This window comes from Drosophila teissieri, chromosome X (assembly GCF_016746235.2).
Source record: "Drosophila teissieri strain GT53w chromosome X, Prin_Dtei_1.1, whole genome shotgun sequence".
Taxonomy (NCBI): Eukaryota; Metazoa; Arthropoda; class Insecta; order Diptera; family Drosophilidae; genus Drosophila; species Drosophila teissieri.
In genome coordinates this window covers 7077574-7098644 of record NC_053034.1, presented here as the reverse complement: position 1 = coordinate 7098644, position 21071 = coordinate 7077574, and the positions used below count along the sequence as shown (strand labels likewise).

The 21071-nt window shown below is 43.7% G+C and overlaps 1 protein-coding gene across 6 annotated transcripts in view; it reads left to right on the top strand.

Annotated features, from left to right (window-relative positions):
* The window catches only part of LOC122624661, a 57391-nt gene that overhangs the window by 13330 nt on the left and 22990 nt on the right, over positions 1-21071 (top strand). For 4 of the 6 annotated variants that reach the window (XM_043804324.1, XM_043804323.1, XM_043804322.1 and 1 more), the window contains 4 exons: positions 14833-16409; positions 16748-18707; positions 18850-19231; positions 19305-19717. In XM_043804324.1, coding sequence (XP_043660259.1) covers positions 14833-16409; positions 16748-18707; positions 18850-19231; positions 19305-19717 — 4332 coding nt within the window. The remainder of the gene's footprint in view (positions 1-14832; positions 16410-16747; positions 18708-18849; positions 19232-19304; positions 19718-21071) is intronic. The other 2 variants (XM_043804325.1, XM_043804327.1) reach the window with 2 other exon arrangements.

Below are 21071 nucleotides of genomic sequence, written 5' to 3'. Positions count from 1 at the left end.
CCAGCCTGGCATTATTATTTTCCATCAAGCAATTATAAGAGCAAACTTCCTGTGACACAAAGTAGTTTTCTATCTATCAATTAGTTAGCTTCCTTTATTATTTTCATGGGTGGAAAATTGAGTAAATGGGTTTTTGTCAATAGGAAAATATTAAACTTATATTTCCTGCCCTAGAACACTAAAGTTTATTTAACTGTAACGCAGTAGTTATAGAGGAAAATCCTTAACTAATCATATGGAATTTGTTCAGCTGCCAAATTGTCGAGTGTGGTTTGCCTTGATTTATTTCATTTATCAGTCGACGTTTCAATTAAAATTCGCAGAATAATGGCAATTGCGATAAGATTCCGTGAATGCCGTGAAATTTTCAACTTGCATCAAGTTTATTTATGTTTCTAAGATTGCAACTTTCAAGTGTTTTGTGGTCTCAATGGAAAAGGATTTCATTTATTTCGCAGAGAAACGTGTTCAAACTTTAGCTTTGCTTTAGTTTTGTTATTAGTTTTTGTTGTTGTTGTTGTTGTTGTTTTTGGGCGCACTTGTTTGACCTTGACTCGTTTCAATGGCATTTGTGTTACCATACTAATAAACCGGTTTAAGCCAAAGTTATGCTAATGCTCCATTTCCGTTGTTGTCGTGGAAACAGGTGGCATTCAACTGAGTTCATAAAAAGTTGCATAAATTCGATTATTATTAGATAACCAATGCGTTTAAAGAAAAGGCTTAAATACATATAGATATAAATATAAATAGAGATCAAAATAATTGAAATTTATATGTAATACATTCCGTATGCGAAACAAGCAAAGTCACAGAATACCTGAAAGCCTTTGATAATCTGATATTTTCACTGACAATCAGCATTACCTTAATTATACAATAATTTTATGCGGAATGCCGCTTTTGGGAACTTTTAAAAACGCAAATATCGCTTAGCAACCTTCAATGATTTCGTTATTTGCATTTTCAAATGAGTCATTGCAAAAAGTGTAAGATAATATGAGATTTGTATGTACAATACAAAAAAGAGTGGAAAAAGATGCGGAAAAACGTAACAATAAAAACACAAGCTAATGATAATGACAATGGTAATGATGATGATGATGATGTTGTCGATGATAATGATAGTGATAATGATGATGGTGAGGTACGGTTTCACGTTTTTGTGGCTTAGAGACAAGCGAAAAGCAAAACAAAGTGGGAAGTGAAAAGCATTTGAGAATGGAAGACACACGGAGACAAGGCGATAAAAACGGGCTTAAGGAAAAGCTAAAAATAATTATATGTAATTTAACACCATTGACCTGCCACAATGATTACAGTGGAGGCAGCAGAAGGCAACCACAATAGAGGATGTGTCCTCCATCCTTTTTCTCTGCCTTCCATTCCTTTCCATCCTTCTTCTCTGCCTTCCATTCCATTCGTATCCGCCCCAAAGGACACCAACCATTAGTGGAAAACAAATGGTGCAAGAGGAAAAGTGGCAACAAATGTAGATGGCTTTTGAGAAAAATCTTTTAGCTTCGAAGCTTTTACAACCACTTTAAATTATTCCTTAAAAACTGATTTCTATAAATTATTTTTCATAGCCTAAACCATTTATGTAATTACGGAAATAAATGTAAAATGAAATTTTTGTTCAGGCGGTTTCGTGTCTCACTGTGTTCACTGTAGGTATAACAAAAGCAAATTAATGTTAAAAGGCAAGATAATTTTGCTGCTGACGATGGACCAAAATTATTTTCTCTTTCCCAGCTTGTTTATGTTCGCTTGGGTTTTTTCTTTTGTTAATTCTTCTTTTTATTTGTATTTTTTTTTGCTTGTTTGCTAAATTAGAACGCAATTTAAAAGAGAAAAGCAGTTGTATCTATGTATCTACATCTTTTACTTGCGGAAAAAGTTCGGTGATTGATGTGTCTGGAGTACACATTTGTACATACATTTGCTTAAGATAATGAACAGAGCGCAAAACTCAAAATAAACACACTCAAATACCTGAAATTGTTGGTCTATCTAGAAATTTACCGCAGAATAATACAAATAAATAAATGCAGTCAAATAATACTGCTAGCAGGATTTTCTCATGGGTTTTCTTCACTTCATGTTGTTATTTTCAAAATATTCCTTTGATTGTCTTGCTATAATGATTATAGGACATTTACGTACCATTCATTTGAAAAGCTTTAAATCGATGTTTTGTCATCGATAACAAAGGACAAAATATTCCTGTTGAAGCTGCGCTTGTTAGAAACTCTACTTTGAAGTTCATTTCAAGTGGAACCCCTTTTCCTCCCCTACACTTACAAGCGGTAATTTTCTGCGCTTTTCCAAGGTTTTTCCTACCCTTTCCCGTCTTGCCTTCCCGCTTTTTTTGGCCCCACCAACACTGACATCCGTGTTATCGATATGCAGATGTTGTTTGCATTTGGGGCAGTGTGAATCTCGCATTTCTTGCTTTGCTTGCCCCCTTGGCAAATGTCAACAGTTTTTGTTTCATTCACAAGGGGCAACCCACACACACAGGAACACTCGCAAGTACACATAAATTCCAGCTGCAATTGCATGCCGCTTTACACACACACACTCGCACACACACAGACACATCACAATTTTAATCGCTTTCGAACGGTCAAGGTTGCAAAATATTTAATGACTCAAATGCGACGTCGCGACGCCCGCTATCAGCTGGCAGCGCAGTCGACGTCGACGTGGGCAGCGCTGCCGCCGTTTCTTCTCTTATTTTTATATATGTATGTAGATTTTTATGTTTGTATATTTTTTAACTTTTTGTTTATCGACCCGGCACTTTGCACACACATGCAAATGCATAGTGTATGTCAGTCAAGTGTGTGTTTTTGTTGCTGTTTGCTTGTCACTCTGTCGCTGTTGCCCTCTCCCTTGCTCCACCCTTCACCCCCCTCCATTTCCCCCCTTTCCACCGCTCACTTTTGTGCCATTTTTAAACAATTTTTAATGCATAAATGCCTCACGCCCTTGCGCATGAAAGTAAATTAGTAAAAGAAAACATTAAAAACTAATTAAAAAACTAGACAAAAGAAACAGGTTTTTCTAAGTGTATACGTACAGTTTATTTTCCAAGAAATCACATTGCACAAATTGCAGGGCAAGAAAAATAGATGCAATATAAGCAAAACAATGGAACAGCTTTGCGTAAACAAACAAACAAACAAACATCGGAAATCCGCAACCAAACACAAGCCAAAATGAAATTGATATTGCTAATTGGCAAGCATTACAATTCCAAAAGGGAAGTTTACTACTAGCGTGGCGAGAAAATAAAAAACAAACAAATAAAACCACTCGATTCTTGGGTTAAGTTTATTTACTTATGAACATTCGATATTGTGTTTTGCGGCTGGTCTTTGTGGGTAGCGAATAATGGTGGAGAAGTCGACAGATACAAATGTATCTGTATCTTTTTGCGCCTTTGTGTATCTGGTATCAGCGCTGCGATGCCTTTGTTATTGAAAATGCAGCTATTAAACTAAACAAAGAACAGGCCCCGCCCCATTTCCGCCCCCATTCCCATGCCCATTCCCACAGGCTTTAAAATTCATCCAAGAAAAAGTTTCGCCCATTTTAGTTTTAGTTTTAGTTGCTTTTTACCCTCATTTTTTTGCTCTTTGTTGAGCCAAAACTATTTTGTAGTTTGTATAACTTTGGCAGAAGTTTTGAACTTCCATTTTGAATATTTGAAGGGAAGTAGTTTCCACGTTTTTTTTTTGTTTTTTTAAAAATTCCCTCTTATTTTTTTTGTTGTATTTTGGGAAACTTTTAGGAACTGGAGGAAATTGAAGGAGCCAAAAATGGAACTTCAATTGGAGATTGCATTTGGGGAATTGTAAATCAATTTGAACTTCCTTGCTGGGCAAACTTTTCGCTCGATTAGAATTACGATTTTCGTTGGAATTTTCCTCAATATTTCCATTTGCGTTTGTGGCATCCATAAACTAGACGACGACTTTCATGTGCCCCCCAAAACAACACAACAAACACACATGTGAATATTTGATTGTTTTTAAATTGGGTTCAAGTATTAATTAACCACGTTTAACTTCCTTAAAGGAATTTGGAGTCGTAAACTGCAATAATTTGACTATGTAATCAATATGTTATATATCATAATAAAAAGTTTAGTTGAAGAAGTAATTTGCAAATGCTTTTAGATTAAATATCTGCTATTAAAAGAGTATCCATTCTGTTAACTGGAACAATTTGACCATGCATATTGCGCATACGCTGCTCATACATATCATGATATCCCCCGACCTATCCCAATAATTTTATAGCATTGGGGAAGCATTTGCACTTGGTGTATGCCCACCCCCCCCAACCCCCCCAACCCCCCCAACCCCCCAACCCCCCACATCCAATAGCAGCAGAAATAAAAAAACACAACACAAAACACAAAAGCGAGAGGAAAAGCGAAACACAAAAAATGCCAATAAAATGCGCATACGTAATGAAATATAATTAAAGAAAGCGAGGAGGGAAAAACACAAAAAAAAAAGAGAAAAGCCAAGTATAATTAACAATTGACGCGGTCGATGCCAACGTCGCAGTTTGCAGTCGCCGTCGACGTCCAGACAATGTCTATTTTTGCTAAAAGCGCAACAATACAAAAAGTGCAGCGGCCCCAGAGGAAAAATGCAAAAAGCTATAAAAAAAAAAAGAGAGAAGAGAGAGGAGAGAAGAGGAGAGGAGAGGAGAGGAGAGGAGGAGGACTCATTATGAAATCACCTTCAACTATAGTTTTGCACTGCAACGACCCCAAGCTAGACAGAGTGGGCAATAGTGGACGGGTGAAAGAGACGCAAGAGCCACGGGAGAAGAGGGCAAAACGGAGACCGATAGATTCAAAAAAAAAAAAAAAACAACAAAATAGAGACGAAATGAGGCAATGAGATGCTCAGAGCAAAACACTTGCAGTCAATCAAATAGCAGCGCTACGCAGTGAGTGTGGGCATCGAAAGTATCGATTGTCATAGGAATGCAATAGTTAAAAATGCAATTTGTTATTGAAAAGATCACTTAAAACAATAGAACGCAAGGTTTGATACTTTAAAGATATTTAAAGTATTGCAAATGTATTGCGAAAACGAAAAAAGGGTGATATCGAAGTTTTACAAACTATGGGAAACTTTTCTATATCGAAAATATCGAAATATGTAATGTGCAACATATCGCAAATATGCAAAATATCGATTTTATGTTCAAGGTTTGTAAGCAGTTCAGTTGCCTTATTAATAGCAATGCACTTATTATCCGTGACTCTGCTATATTTCTATTGAACTGCCTTATGTTCGCATTGTAAATTCTCCGAGGTCTTTAACATTTTGACCCCAGCTGTATGTCGTTAGTGTATCTGTATCTGCAACTGCAAACGTATCTGTAACTGCAACTGCAACTGCAATCGTATCTGTAACTGCAACTGTATCTGTATCTGCAACTGCAGTTGTATCTGTATCTCTGTCTGCAACTGTATCTGTATCTGCAACTGCCTCTGTATCTGCAACTGTGTCTGCAACACAATACCTCACATACACACATTGTAGAAACGAGCGCACACTCGAGGCCACGTAAAACGGTTAAAGTTCTCTGAGTCATGCCGGCTCAGCACCGCACCGCACCACCCCCGCGCCCCCCTTCCGCATCCTTCTCAAGCTATTATTTTCCAACCCGTTCATACACACACACATACATACGTACATCTCCATTGAGCAGTAGTTTTACAGTTAATCGGAGACGGAGAAGGCGACAGAGACAGAAAGAGAAAGGGCGACAGAGACAGAGACGCATGCTAACAACGACATTTGTTCGCATTCTCAGCGATTGAAACTTTAATGAACCCGCCCCGTTTTTCCCAACCCCCCTGCTCTCCTTTTTCCTCCATTGGCTGTCATTCAATTTTGATGATGATTGCTCGTTGAATATTTGATACGTCTTTGCATAATCCCATCTATTTTTATTGCCATCCATCGATCGATCGAGCAATGAGAACCGAGTTATCCGAGTTATGGACTCATGGGTAATTAACGCGTATTACGTGTATCGGAACTCCAACGTTTTCCGTGGAAGGATGTGCTTTTGCCTTATCGAAATGCATTGAAATGTTTTATATGGATACAAATTGGTTTTAGAGTTATAAATTGATGTAGATTGGTGATTAATCTGAATGCTTTATGACCCTAAATTTCTGACTGAGCTTCCTGACTTTTTTCCAAGCTCTTGTTATCTATATACAATTTATATATGTATATATTTATATATATAGACATGTATATATAGTAAATATTCCTTTATCTCGTTGCTTTAATTCATTTTGTTTTTGTTCCTCTTCCGTGTTTAGGTGTCGACGATTTTGTTGTTGTTCAATCGTGAATCGATTGTGAATCGATTGTGATAAGAGTAAGCGTAAGCGTATACTTATTGATAACGCCACGCATCGCGTTCTACCAATGTCACGTTCCTGTTTACACACACACACACACACACACACACACATGCATATGCACATGCACATGCACCACAGACACACACACACACTGCTGCATTGCCACTAGATTAAATCGCGATAAGTTTTATGGCTTTTATTGTGTTTTATTTGTTTTACGCGGTATTCGTAATTGCTGTTCACCCTGCTTTCAGATTAGATTACAAAAAATAAAAATGGGGAAAAAAATAAGAAAAAAAACACGTATGTGTACTGTGTCCTATAAAATAGGAACAACAAGAAACAGATTAATTCATGGCCCCGTTTTGGCGCGCATTTTTATTGGGTTTTTTTCTTCTCTTTTTTTTTTAAACTTTGTGTATAAAAGTAGATCGTCAGGGAGGAAAGGAAGATAGCGGGGTGAGGTGGAAGTATTTCTATTTACCTTTGTTTTACAACCTCGATTAGATAAAGATACATTTCCATAGAAACGCCAACACTCGCGTTTTATTTTGGACACTGCGTAGAAAGAATGATGGAACTATTTTTATACCCAACTTGATAGCGAATATGAGTTGGTTCTTAGCGAAAATAAAGTGCTAACTATTTAATAAAAACTTTAGAAAATATACTATGCGTACTTGAAATTATTTTAAACAATTGTAATGAAAACTATATACCTTTTTCAATTATTTTAATAGAGTATTAATCAAGTATGCAACTCATTAGATACTCTTCAGTCAGAGGCTGTTATTTTGGTTACAGAGAAATAAACGTGTCGTTTCTAATACTTTTCAAGTGGAAATTTATGCGAAAGCCTGCCATAAATCGCACCTAATCACACCCCTTTCCATAAAATGATACACACATAGGTGCCTATGTATATGTGTATGTACATTTGTGAGTAATTTTGTTAACCATGTGCCGGCAAAAGTTCAATGTACAGCTATGAAAATAGAGGAGAAGGGCTGGAATGGGGATTGGGGTGCCCATTATGCTGTTGTAGTCCCTTTCGATCGTAGATCTTTTTTTGTATCTTTGTATCTTTGTATCTACTGTATGGAGAGAGGGGAAATTGCTTTCGCAACCTCGTGTGAAAATTCGCAAGTTAGTGGGATGCGTTGTCCACACACAATGTATGCATATGGTACATTTGAATCTACATATATTATTTCCCAGAACTTGTGCAGTTGTACGAGATCTCAGAATCTCTATCTTCTCAGTTTGCAAGGAAATGCCGATGATTTTAAGTTATAGTAAGCGCTACATTCAATGAATAACTATACTTTTGCGGTTTTATATTAAACAACTTAAGAAAAGTACGGGGTAAATCAGTGGATTACCTTCTAGGGGAACTACTCATTTAAACAAAAATAAAACAAAAATGTTCAAGATCAGAAGGGAATGGGAATGGGAATTGGGGATGGGGAGGTGAGGATGATCAGATTTCCTTTCCCATTTATTTCTCATCACAATTTCAGCATTTTGCTGATATCTTGGAATTTGAGTAGACTTAAATAACAATTTCCACGCGCTGACGTTGCGTTTGAAACAAAATATCCCCCGGTGGCTTAAAAGTGGCGAAAAAAGAACCCGAGAAGCGAACAAAGAACCCCAGAAAGCAAACTGCTTACTATCTCACTAAGTGTTGAGAACAGCTGTAAAAACAGCTGGCTAAAAAACAAAAAAAGGTGAAATAACAAAAAGGCAGATGGAAAGCAAATAAATACCAATATTCGTGCATTAGAGCTGCTTACGTTAGCATTTCTGGCTTTAAAAAAATGCGCATATGCAGAAAGCAAATACATAAAAAAATCCACTTTAAATCATTTGATTAACAAAGTTGTTGGTTTAAATATTTCCAATAGCTTATAAGCAAGTATGATTCATGTGTAACATCTCAATACACGAAATGTCAGTTCCCTCAAGCAAATACTATGATTAAGTCCAGATATTTATAGCTTGACTTTAGATTGTTAGCCTGCAGTTTGTTAGATACCCAGACTTTGGACACACAGGGGTTATTATAGCTGAATGACTGACTGACTGAATGAGTGACTGACTGAATGAGCGACTGACTGAGGGGAATGCACGACGCCCACTGTCATAATAATAACACTAATCTAAATGGTCATGAGTCATTTGCGGTTTATTTTTTCCTACTACCCCTTTCCATTTCCATTTCCCTTTTTTTCATTTTTCCATTTTTTTTCCCCTTAGTTTTATTATTTTTTTTTTGCTATTTGCTGTCGCCGTTTTTGTTGGTACGTCGCTATAATTTAGTATACAACGCGCTCCAAATTCATGAGGTGTGACAGGTGCGAGGGGAAAACTGAGATAACTCATCGATGGGCGAACAAGGTGTGTGTTGTACATTGAACTACTAAATGGGCGAATGCAAATGTGCAATTTCAGCTCATTAATATTCAAGTGTCTCTCTCTGTGTGTGTGTGTGTTGGAGTTGTGTTTAGGTTTGTATGTAATTGTGTTTGTGATATTAGACGTATGTAGATAGATAGATAGATATGCATATGTGGTTATTTTGATATAGAAGCGGGAGGACAAGACACGTCAGTGACGATATGATAACCCACCGAGTTGACTGCTGTCGACCGTGTTTAGTTGCTTGGTTATTGTTTCGATTTGCGGCATTTAATCGTTGAACTTAACTGTCACCCAGATTGCCGGCAATCTGGAATTGGCAAATGAATCACCCACCCAAAGATACAAGTGGGTATTTCCATGCAAGTGCTTTGAATATTCATTAGTGCGCCCAAAGGCAATCAACTTTGATTTGATACTTGCAGGTTACCGTAGGTAAAATGTTGATAATAAAATACATTTTATATTATTTTTTAAAGCATAAACCACACTTTAATGAAACCTTAACGCATTTGCGCTCACAAGGTTTCCATTTCGAGAGCAGTCACGATATTCGATGTTAATTAATAGCTAATTGTTTGTTAGTTGACAGAACTTGGTTAATTTAGTGCCAAAATCAAAGGAGAGTGTTACTATGTTTGCATGTTACTATGTAACTGCTTCTAGGATTGTTTTTGAAGTGCTGTTTAGATTGCTTACAAGCCATAAAAGTTAATTACAAATAATTATTCAATGCTTGACATGTCCATTCGACACCTGGAATCACCTGGAATCACTCACTTGCAGCGAAACGCGATTAAGGTGTGCGATATGAATGAATTCCCACAGTTATTATTAGCTGGTTAGCTTATTGCGTGTTTTAACAACTATTTTAGACGAGTTTCCACCATTAAAGCCATCAAACATTCATCGTTCTATGGCGGCATATTGTGGCTCACAGAACAGCTGATCCACTTTGTGGTCTCTCCATCTCCCTCCCACTCCATGTAGCTCCATCTCTCTCTCTCCCTCCCATTGTGTCTCTCTCTCTCTCCCCAACTCTCCATCTCTCTCTGTGGCATTCGCCCCATCTCACTCTTTGCGCTTTTGTCTCTGTTTGCGTGGCATTTCTTGTCTCGAGAGCACAAATTAAATTTCCAACGAATTTAATGGCACACAGACGACAGACGGAAGAGAGGAGGAGCAAGGATGCGAAAGAGAGTGGAAGCAGAGGGGGGGAGAGACAGAGACACAGATAGCAAAGGACGTTTTAAAGTTGCAGCTGTCTCGCTCCAGCAGCTGGGCAAAGTTTAGTGCCTAAAAGCGGGCAACAGAAAACAGAAATGAAAAGCATGTGGTTGGCTCAAAAAAAAAAAGGAAAAGCGTGGGAAATGCATTTCTAGATTTATACGAAGAGCAGGCGAAAAATTGGGGGGGAAAAGGGGAGGGAAAACTGGAGCCAAGAATAATAATCAACATACAAAATACGGCTGGCTTTTCCAACCAGCAACTTCTGCCCCCACAGTTCCACTCTTTGGGGAATTCATAACAAGGCTGTCATCGCCTCCAACCCCCTACACCCCCCTTCCCCCCACACACATTTTCCCCATTTTTCTGCATTTTCTGCCGCCCGAAAAAAATCAATAACGAGCACAAAAAAATGAAAAGAAAAAAAGAAAAGAAAAGTTTGTTGTTTTTCTGTTGGCCTGCACACTGTGTGCGCTGCAGTTGGGGAAAAAGGATCGGAAAATTGGGCGGGAAAGTTGAGAAAAATGGGGAGGCGATAGCAGACAGCTATTTGTTGTGCGTACACTTTGCAAAATTCTAAGATTTTGGCAAAATTTGTTACTGCAAGCAATAGCTGAAAACACGCTTATAAAATGTGTTTACATAAAATGTTACATAGTTAAGAATAAACAATCAAATGAATAGTAATAGTAATAGTATTAATTGTTTAGGAATATCCCCCCGCACTCCCCCATTTTTGGCAGTGTACTCCGTTTTTCTGCAGCCACTGCTTCTTCTTGTTTCGTTCTCCTTTTATTTTTTGCATAGAAGAATTTGCGCTTTCCGTTTTATATTCGTGTTTTCATCATTTTTTTCTCCGTTTTTTTTTGTTTTTTTTTTGGTTTCTATATTCCGCCCTTTTTTTTGCTTTGTTTGTGTTCCCTGTTTTATGCTCCATCTTTTCGGTTTCTCTGTTAGTTTTGCTCAAATATTTGCCTCGATTCTTTTTATTTCGCTGTGTGTATGTGCCTATGTATATACACACATGTGTGTACACTTGTATGTGTGGCATATATGGATTACATATACATATGTGAACACAGCCACAAGGCGTGGCTGAAAGAAGAAGACGAAGAAGAAGTGGGCAAAGGGGGCGGTGGGTGAATGGTTATGGATGCTGCACACACACAGACACAGACACTCGTGTATATGAATTACTGCGCACATAACGGATAACGGATAACGGTGCATGTGTGTGCATGCCCTCTCTTTCGCCCACATACGCCCATCTCTGTCCTCGAATGCTGGCCATCTCTTTCTGGCTGCCGCGTGTTTTCAAACTTTTTCAAACGAAAACAAAGCGGTGTGCGTGCGGCTTTTAATTATTTTCCTTTCTGTTTGATGAAACTTTAATGCGGAAAACGAAACGAGCGAAACGGGGCGGGGAAATGTTTAAAGGAATTTGCGAGGAAAATGCCGAGCGAGAAGAAACCGCCGAGAAAGAAGGAAACTTGAAGAGCAGAGCTTATTAGCCGGAGCTTTTCCTTTGACTCGAGTTTAGATTTCCCATTTTCCCATTTCCTTTTTGTTCTTTTCTTTCCCCCCCTCAGCCCTCAGCCCCATTAAAGTTGAATTCTGGTCGTGGGTGTGGCACACGCAATAAAAGCTAAACAAAAGATGGGTAAATGGAGTACTTGGGTAAATGTTATTACATGTGCAACATTTATTCTATGTAAATGTGTGTACAATGTAATACATTACATTACATTCGATGTAATTATAAGAACATCAGACTAGTTGATATTGATACTAGATATTTAGGTACTTTTTCGTTAAAACTGTATGCTTTAGCTATTAGTTGAAATATTTGGGGCCTTACCATTCCGCCGTCTTCTTTTCCACTTTAAGTTATGCAAGAAAAATGGAAATTTTGCAACTTTATCTCTCGCCAACACAAAGTCAAATTCAAATTGTATGCAATTCTTCTGTACCCTGTATATTTGCATATATCCCATATGTGTTGTATAGCAATTGCTAATTTTTGTTCGTTTTCTCTTTTATTTGCAGGTAAAACATCCCAACGAACATGTAAAGCAGCGAACTGAAAACGAAAATAAATACAAAAAGGCAACGATTTAGCATTTTGCGAAGGAAGGAATTGAATATTATAAGGCAGGAAATCGAAATAATCAAGAATGTTAAAATAAGCGAATTATAGCAGCAAGCTGTCCGTAGGAAATAATATCTGAAAGATATCTGAAGGTATCTGAAAGATATCTGAAGGTATCTGAAAGATATCCCAAGGTATCTGAAAGATGTCTAAGGATATCTGAAAGATACGAGCATTAGAAAGAGTATAAGAACGTGATGGAACTTTAATGAGGACTCCGCATAGGCAAGGTCAAAAGGAATTCGCAAGTAATGGATTTAGAGGGAAGCAATACAAGAAATACGCGAAAAGCTTCAACTCAACGTAAACCGAAAAGGTCAAAGTTTATACTTGGTTTTTAGAGCTTTTTTGGCTGGTATAAAATATTATTTAAGAATACAAAACAAAATACGAGGCACAAGCAGATACACATTGTACATAAGAACTGCATAAATATAAAATTGTTAAAAAATTATTAAGAGTTATAAAGAACAACGATTAACTTATAAATGAAATAAAAACCTAAAGAACTATTGGTATGGCTAAAATTTTGGAGCACAATCAGAAAAAATCAATAAGAAATTTCAAGAATAACTTATATAACTTATAACAAATAAATAAAGCAAAAACGCAGATTTATTTATATATAGAAAGTAACATAGTACATAGTATGTATATGTAGTTAAGTATAATTGAGTTCTCTGCATTTGAGGTGATTTTCAACTCTGATTTTTTCGCATGGCTCGTCGTCATTCATGATTGATGATTGCGCTACATCATTGTCTCTCAGCTTTTCTTCTCTTATTTTATTTCAAAAGCAAATTTGAGCTGGACTCTCGACAAAAGCCTTGAATTTGATGTTTTGCTATACAAAAAAGAAACACACACAAAAAACAAAAATAAAAGAATGGTTCACGGTGAAATTTGGCAACGTTGCTCGACGGTCGCAGGCCATCTCTTTCGCACTCGCACTCGCAGCTCGCAACGCTTTTAATATTTAATGAATTAATAAACGAGCCTGTGGTTGTTGCTGTGCAACTTTGTTTGCCACTGCGTGTGTGTGTATGTGTATGTGTTTGTTTGTGTGTTTGTGAGTGACGTTGATGCATGAGGTCGCGACGCTGCGTCGGCGTCGCTGTCGGCAGAGGCAGCGATGGTGAGGAGGGAGGGGGTAAGTGGGGGCGTGGGGTCAAGCGCGTCGCACGTTAATCACAAATCCCATCAAATGCGTTTACTGCTGTTAATAATAAATTTGATTCAAAATGCACACAACAAGCAACAAAAAACAAACACACGAGAAATGCATTTTAGGCGACTTTCGTAGGAAAGTTTCTGTTTAATTTAATAAATAAATGTGGCAAATTGAAAATGAAATTGGCAGGGCAAGAAAAACGGTAAAGTAGCTAGTAAAGTTGGCATATTCAATATACAAGTATGTACTAACGATTAATTTGTTGCTAAAGTCAAAATGTTATAAAAATATGTCAAACTAAGCATGTGCTTTTAAACGTGGCTAACACGACTTAATTATGAAATATTAAATAAGGCAGCCAGAAAACGAAAACCAAGTCAAAACACTGGCGGGCATGGCCAATATTTGAGCCACCACTGTGCCTGGGGAGTGGGAGAGGCGGCAACAACAAATCGGTTCGATTGTCGCCTCTGCCGGCGCTCTGCCAGCGTCGCTCTGCCGCCGTCGACGCGGCTGCCGTTCGCTGCCCACATGGCTGACCGCCAACATCGAACATGTTCGATGTTCGTTGATGCTCGAAGTTCGTGCGCGACTAACGGGTTCGATGCGGCAGCAGCACATGGCGGCGTGCAATCACGAAAACGAAAGAGACGGCCGCATGCGGCGCACTCGGCACACGCATCAGCTCTCTCGCTCGCACCGGTTCGATGCCGGCCGGGGTTCGTGTCCCCAATAACAACAATAATAACAATAAGCGCAGATGCACCGTTAGATCGCTACTGTGATATGTGCATATATATAAATTTTATATATGGTATATATGTATATATATGTATATATATAGTATATATTTATATGGAAAAGCATATGCATATGCGTTGCATTATGCAGATAGGCTAAATGATAGGATGCGGTGATCATGCGATTATCTTTGATTGCCGCGTAAACGGGGTCAAGCCGCAGTTGTTTGCATTTATTTCAGCGTTTATATCTCGTTTGCCCGCAACTGCAAAATGCAAAAGGCAAAAGACAAACTGCGAAATGCAACATGCAACATGCAATTGCAGATCGCAGTTGGCGCATAATTGAAAGCTAGTCCAAGTCCTCGAACTACTAGCATTGCAACAAGTCACCAAGTCGCTGGTTTAGCTACATACATTTTTATGTAGATATAGTTCTTAGAACCAAATGGAACTCGCTTTCTGTGTGGCTGATTATAAAGCCAGATGTTCTGATCTAAACTCTGAGTTCCATGCTTTATAGACAGGTGTGCAGAGCCAATTAAGTGGCAGTAGGTTAGTGAGATATCTTTATTAGATAGACAGAAGTTGAGGAACTACTTAAACCACCGAGAAATCCGTTTCCTTCCTTCGTAGTATGTGTCATTGCTCACGTTTCCGTTGCCCATTTGGACAATAATTTAATAATCTGCTGTCTTCCTCTCCTTTCGCCCCCACTGGTCGTACAGGGCCCTCGAGCTGCCGCAGTATGCCAAGCAGGTGGCGCACCTTCAGCAGCAACAGCAGCAGCAGCAGCAGCATCAGTCGCACCAGCAGCAGCAGCAGCAACAGGACCAACGCACCAACCTGCATCCGCAAATCCATCACCACCACCAACAGCAGCAGCAGCAGCAACAGCAGCAGCAACAGCAGCAGCAACAGAAACAGCAGCAACAGCACATGCAGCAGCAGCAGCAACCTTTGTCACCACCTCGTCCTGGAAATTCTGGTAGCGGCAACAGCGGCGGCAGCAGCAACAGCAGCAGTGCAGCAGCGGCAGCAGCAGCAGCGGCAGCTGCGGCGGCGGCCGTTAATCCCGGTTACTCGCCATCATCCGCAGCAGCAGCAGCAGCAGCGGCGGCGGCCGTCAACTCCGGCTACCCGCCACCACCCCCGCAGCATCGTTTCATTCAGAACACGGGCTACAGCATTGCCCCGGCGCCCAACTACCGCGATAATCCCTACTCGCGTCACACCCAAATTCAGCAGCAGCAGCAACAGCAGCAACAACAGCAGCAACAACAGCAACAGCAACAGCAGCAGGCTGCAGCGTCGATGCCCGAGTATCAGAGGGCAGCAGCTCGAGCGGCTGTGGCGGCTGTTTCGGCGGGCAAGGGCAACGTTGCTGGCCAAAGTTCCAACACCAGCAGCAGCAGCGGCAGCGGCAGCAGCAGCGGAGTTGGTGGTGGCGGAGGAAGTGCCGGCGGATCAGCTCCACCCGGCGGCGGTGTCGTCCAGGTGTCGCAGTCCGGCGGTGTGCTGGTCATGGAGGCCATGCCCCACTATGCCAGTCAACCAAATAGTAATCCCTCCCAGCAGCAACAGCAGCAGCAGCAGCAGCAGCAACAGCAGCAAGGCGGCAATCCCAGTGGCGCGGGTGGATCATCTGGTGCTGGCGGCGGCGGCGGCGGAGGCGGCGGTGGCAGCGTAATGGTCGGGAGTCTGGGGCGCATCCTGATGCCCCATCCGCAGGCTCTGCAATACACCAGCGAGTACCTGACCAATGCCACAGCGGCCGTTGCTGCGGCGATGGTCAACCAGCGACAGCATTTGCAGCTCCAGCAGCAGCAGCAACAGCAGCAGCAGCAGCAACATCCGCCCGAGCCATTTGGCGGCCAGCAGCCGTACAAGAAGCAGCGGCTCAGCGACGCCGACGCCAGCAGTCGGCAGAGTTACAATGACGTGTGCCGCCAAAGGGGCCCCATGCCCATGGGCATGCAGCTCAAGGTGGAGACGCTGTCACAGCAGCAGCAACAGCAGCAGCAGCAGCAGCGACAACAGCAGCTGCAGCAGCAGATGCAGCCGATGCAGCAGCAACATGGCACACAATCCCAGGGCCGCAACCAGCCAGCGGTGAGCAGCATGTCCTCCGTGGTTAGCCAGCCAGTGGGCACCGTCGTCACCTCCATCTCCACGGCGGGCACAACGGCGAGCCACAGCGGCAGCGGCAGCAGCAGTGGCAATGTTGCCACCGGACCGGGATCGGGCAACACGGGAGCCGCCAGCACCGAGGCGTACCATCCTCAGGTGAGTAGTGTCACCTCTGCAGGTGGAATGAGGTGAGGGACGCGGAAGGAGCCATGCTTGAGTCTACATTCGCAAATATTCCGCTATACTCCAAACGCAGTGATCTGCGAACTGGTTTTTAAGGGTTCATCTTGGAATCGCAGTGACCCTGAGAAATGGGGGTTGGGTTTCAGGGGTGAGACTAGTTTTTTGTGCTGAGTAGAGTACCAGCTTGTAGAAGCTATGAAAGCTATGAGAATATTGCGAACACATGACTCGAGCAGAGCTCTTTCCACGTCTGGAATAGATTGGAATAGGAACACGCGCAACACGCAACTAACATGTCTAATGTCCATCAGGTGGAGGCCATTTCGCCGACGCTGCCCAGCGACAGTTCGATGGAGGAGCGCGGTAGGACCAGCGCCAAGGAGGACCTGCTCATGCAGATCCAGAAGGTGGACAATGAGATCAAGTCCGCGGAGACGACCATGGAGACGCTGCGCAAGAAGGAGAAGTCCCTCATGGAGGAGGCCGCCCTGGCCAAGGAGCAGCGGGCCGCCAAGGAGTTGAGCGACAACAACAACGACCAGGATGAGCAGGTGGTGGAGCTGTCGTGGCGCAGTCAAATGCTCGCGGAGAAGATCTATGCGGCCAATCGGAAGACGGCCCAGGCGCAACATTCCATGCTGCAGAATGCAGCGGCCGACGAATCCTCGCCAGGCTCCATGGCCGGCCGACCCTGGCTGCCGCTGTACAATCAGCCGCTCGATGTCGAGGCCCTCACCATGCTGATACGCCAGCATCAGAGTCAGATACGTGCGCCCCTGCTGCTGCACATCCGGAAGCTGAAGGCGGAGCGCTGGGTGCACAATCAGGGGCTGGTGGAGAAGTACACCAAGGAGCAGGCGGACTGGCAGCGGCGCTGCGAGCGCATGGAGGCCAGCGCGAAGAGGAAAGCACGCGAGGCCAAGAATCGCGAGTTCTTCGAGAAGGTGTTCACGGAGCTGCGTAAACAGCGCGAGGATAAGGAGCGCTTCAATCGCGTCGGTTCGCGCATCAAATCCGAGGCGGATCTCGAGGAGATCATGGATGGGCTGCAGGAGCAGGCGCTGGAGGATAAGAAGATGCGATCGTATGCGGTCATACCGCCGCTGATGCACGACGCCCGCCAGCGGCGATGCGCCTATCACAACGAAAACGGACTTATCGACGATATGGTGGCGGTGCATCAGCAGCGCAAGGCACTGAACATGTGGACCGCCGGCGAGAAGGAGACGTTCAAGGAGAAGTACTTGCAGCATCCGAAGAACTTCGGGGCCATTGCCGCCAGTTTGGATCGCAAGTCGCCGCAGGACTGCGTACGCTACTACTACCTCAGCAAGAAGACCGAGAACTACAAGCAGCTGCTGCGCAAATCCCGCCAGCGGACGCGCAGCTCGCGCAATCCAGCCAAGGCGCAGGCCGCTCAGCCGCAGTGCATCATCGATTCGATGACCACCGGCGTTATGACCCGCCTGCAGCGCGAGCAGCAGCAAAAGTCCGGCGGTCGCTCCTCCGCCGTTGCCGAGCGTGAGCGTGCCGAACGGGCTGCCGAGCGGGAACGGGTGGCGGAGAAGGCGGCGGCGGATGCTGCCAAGGCGGCCGAAAGTGCCGCCGAGAAGGCCAGCGCCGCCACCAAGGCTGTCGAGGCAACGGCTGCCGGTGAAAAGGTGGCCAAAGCGGCTGCCGCTGCGGCGGCGGCAGCATCAGCAACCACAACAACAGCAGCCACATCATCATCATCAGCAGCAGCAGCAACATCATCAGCAACGGCCAGTGCAGCGAGCTCGACAGGAGCAGCAGCAGCGGATAAAACGAATGAGGCCGGCAAGACGGCGAGCGCCAGCAGCGATAAGAATGCGGCAACAGCTGGAGGACCAACAGCAGCAACAGGAGGAGGAGCAACCTCGGCAGCAGCAGCAGCAGCAGCAACCACACCTGCAACAGCAACAGCCACGGCTACAGCACCACCAGAGATCTCAGCGGGCGGCGGCGAGGCCAAGAGCAAAACCGCCGAGGAGGAGGCAGCGGCCACAGCCGGCGCAGCAACCGTCGCCACCGCCGGCACCCCGGCAACCGGAGCGAGTGCCGCCAGCGCCGGAGACAATGCGACAACGGCAACGGGCGCCACCGCAACGGCAGCGGCCAAGGGTGTTGGCAAACCGGAAACAGCGACCGAGCCAGCGGGCACGGCGGCAAAGGGAGCGGACTCGCGGCAGGAAGCCAACGATCCGCTGGCCAAAGCTGGTGCGAAGGCCGTCAATGCCGATGGCTATAATGGTGGGTCTCTAGCCTATAAGTTGGTCTAATGCCTGAGGGATATCGGGGTAACCTTTATTGACAAGGGAATGTATACCCCCATTTCCTGTTTCATTTGATGTGCTGAATTCTTACTAAATCTGCGCAATTTTCTACATTCCAGCCAGCAGCAATGCGACAGCAGCCGCCTCCGCAGCGGCGCAGGGCGTAACCTTGAATGGCTTCAAGCCAGGCTACCAAACTGTGGTCATCGCCAATGTGAAGGCGTCCGCGGGTGGCGATGATTCTGCGCCCGCTGGTGCAGCAGCAGCTGGATCGGCAGCAGCGGCGAATGCGGCGGCGATTGGCGATAAAATCGTGAAGACAACGCCGTCATCCAGGGCGACAAATTCAAACGCTGCAACGGCGGCGGCGAGTGAGAGTGGTGCTGGTGTGAACACCTATGGGCACACGGCCACCACGGCGGGCAACTATCTTGGCCAGAAACTGAAGGCTGCCCAAGTCGAGGGACTGGGAGCTGGCAATGAACTGCACTCAGATGTTAGGTGAGTGTACAATGGACATAATGCTAGTGCCAGCCACAACTAACTATTGCCATCTCTCTCGTTTCTGTTGCAGTGAATCCAAGAGGAAGCGCTTCGAACTAAATGCCGGCGAGGCAGCTGGAAACGCAACGGCAGCGATGACAAATAGCAGCAGTGGCATCAGCAATAGTCACGGCCCCATGAAGGGCAATGCCAAGGATGGATCGTTGGCCAAGACATCGCTGCCATCCACGTCGTCGTCTTCGGTTGTCGTCACATCCTCGCCATCCGCGGCATCCTCATCCTCATCCTCATCGTCATCCGCCTCCTCAATGCTGCTGATCAGCGCCGCGTCCATCATGTCGACGGCATCGGGCGCCAAGTCCTCGTCCTCGTCCACGGCGACAACGACGGCCACAGCATCGGCGATCTCCTTGCCGCTCCTGTCGGATGGCAACGGCAATTTGATGGTCAATGCAATCGAGATTCGCGCCCTCGATGGCGACGGTAAGTGCCGAAAACTAACTAACTTTTTAACTTTTATTTCGGGGCATTTATTATTCATTTATTCAACTTTCAATTATCAACTATCAGCTATCAGCTATTAGGGTAGGCTATTTATATACCATTTAATTCAAGAGTTTGTCAGCAAGTGGAATATGAATTCGATTCGATTGCCATCTAAGAATAGATTGGCTTCCTCAACTATTTAGCTTTGAAAGCACAGCGCAAAAGCTCCGAGGAACTTTGATCCTGTGCGCAGGACTTGGCCTGCAAATGGTTCTATGTTTTGCTACTAAGCTTCAAAAGGATTTCGCCTTTCAAAGTTTCAGAAAGGAGATATTGCTTTTCAAAGTTTCAAAAAGGAGATTTTCCTTTTCAAAGTTTCAAAAAGAAGCTTTCGCGTATCAAAAAGGAGTTTTGCTTTTCAAAGTTTCAGAAAGGAGATTTTGCTTTTCAAAAAGGAGATCTTGCTTTTTAAAGTTCCAAAACTGAGCTTTTGCTTTTCAAAGTTTTAAAGAGGAGATTTTACTTTTCAAAGTTTAAAAAAGGAGATTTCGCAGTTCAAAGTTTCAAAAAGGAGCTTTCACAGCGAGGGTCCTGCGAGGCGAAAAAGCTTGCTGTTAACCTGTTGAAAGCTTTCCATTTAGCCTTTGTTTATTTTGATTTTACATTGGTATGTTAATGTCCTCTCGCGCACTCCCCTCCCTCCCCCCGCGGAGCGCATCAAAAATGCATTTCCCGCCATGGACAACTGCAATGTGGTGCAGTAGCAGCAGCAGCAGCAGTCTCTTTTGTGCCGTTTAATCAAACTATCCAACCGAGCAGCAACTGCCCACCGGTGGCCACCACCACCACCTCCTCCACTTCCTCCACTTCCTCCTCAATCCAATCAGAACTGGCTATCTATGTCCGTTTCCTGGGATTCTGCGATTCCGCGATTCTGTTTGCCCTGCCTGCGCTGCTCCGCCAGCGTTTTCGATTAATATTTCATCAAAAAAGAATATATATATGTATATATATATAGATATATATATATATCTGTATATGTATGTATATAAACAAAGAGAGACACTGAGCTGGCGCTACATGGCCTCAAGTCAAGTTGTCGGAGTCCAGGGCCAAAAAGAGTTGACAGCAGTTGGGGGGATGGGGGAGTGGAGGCGGGGAAGTGAGTGGGTGGGTGGGTGGTTGGTTGGTACGAAGAAGTAACTCCAATTGCTGGTACGCTGGGTTTTCCCGCGAGTCGGGCTCATTTTACTCATTTCACTCATTTTTTTGCGGCTCAGCTCGACGCTTTTTCGGCCGCTTGCGGTTTTTGTTTGCACCACCGCCCACCGAAAGCGGCCACCCACTTGAG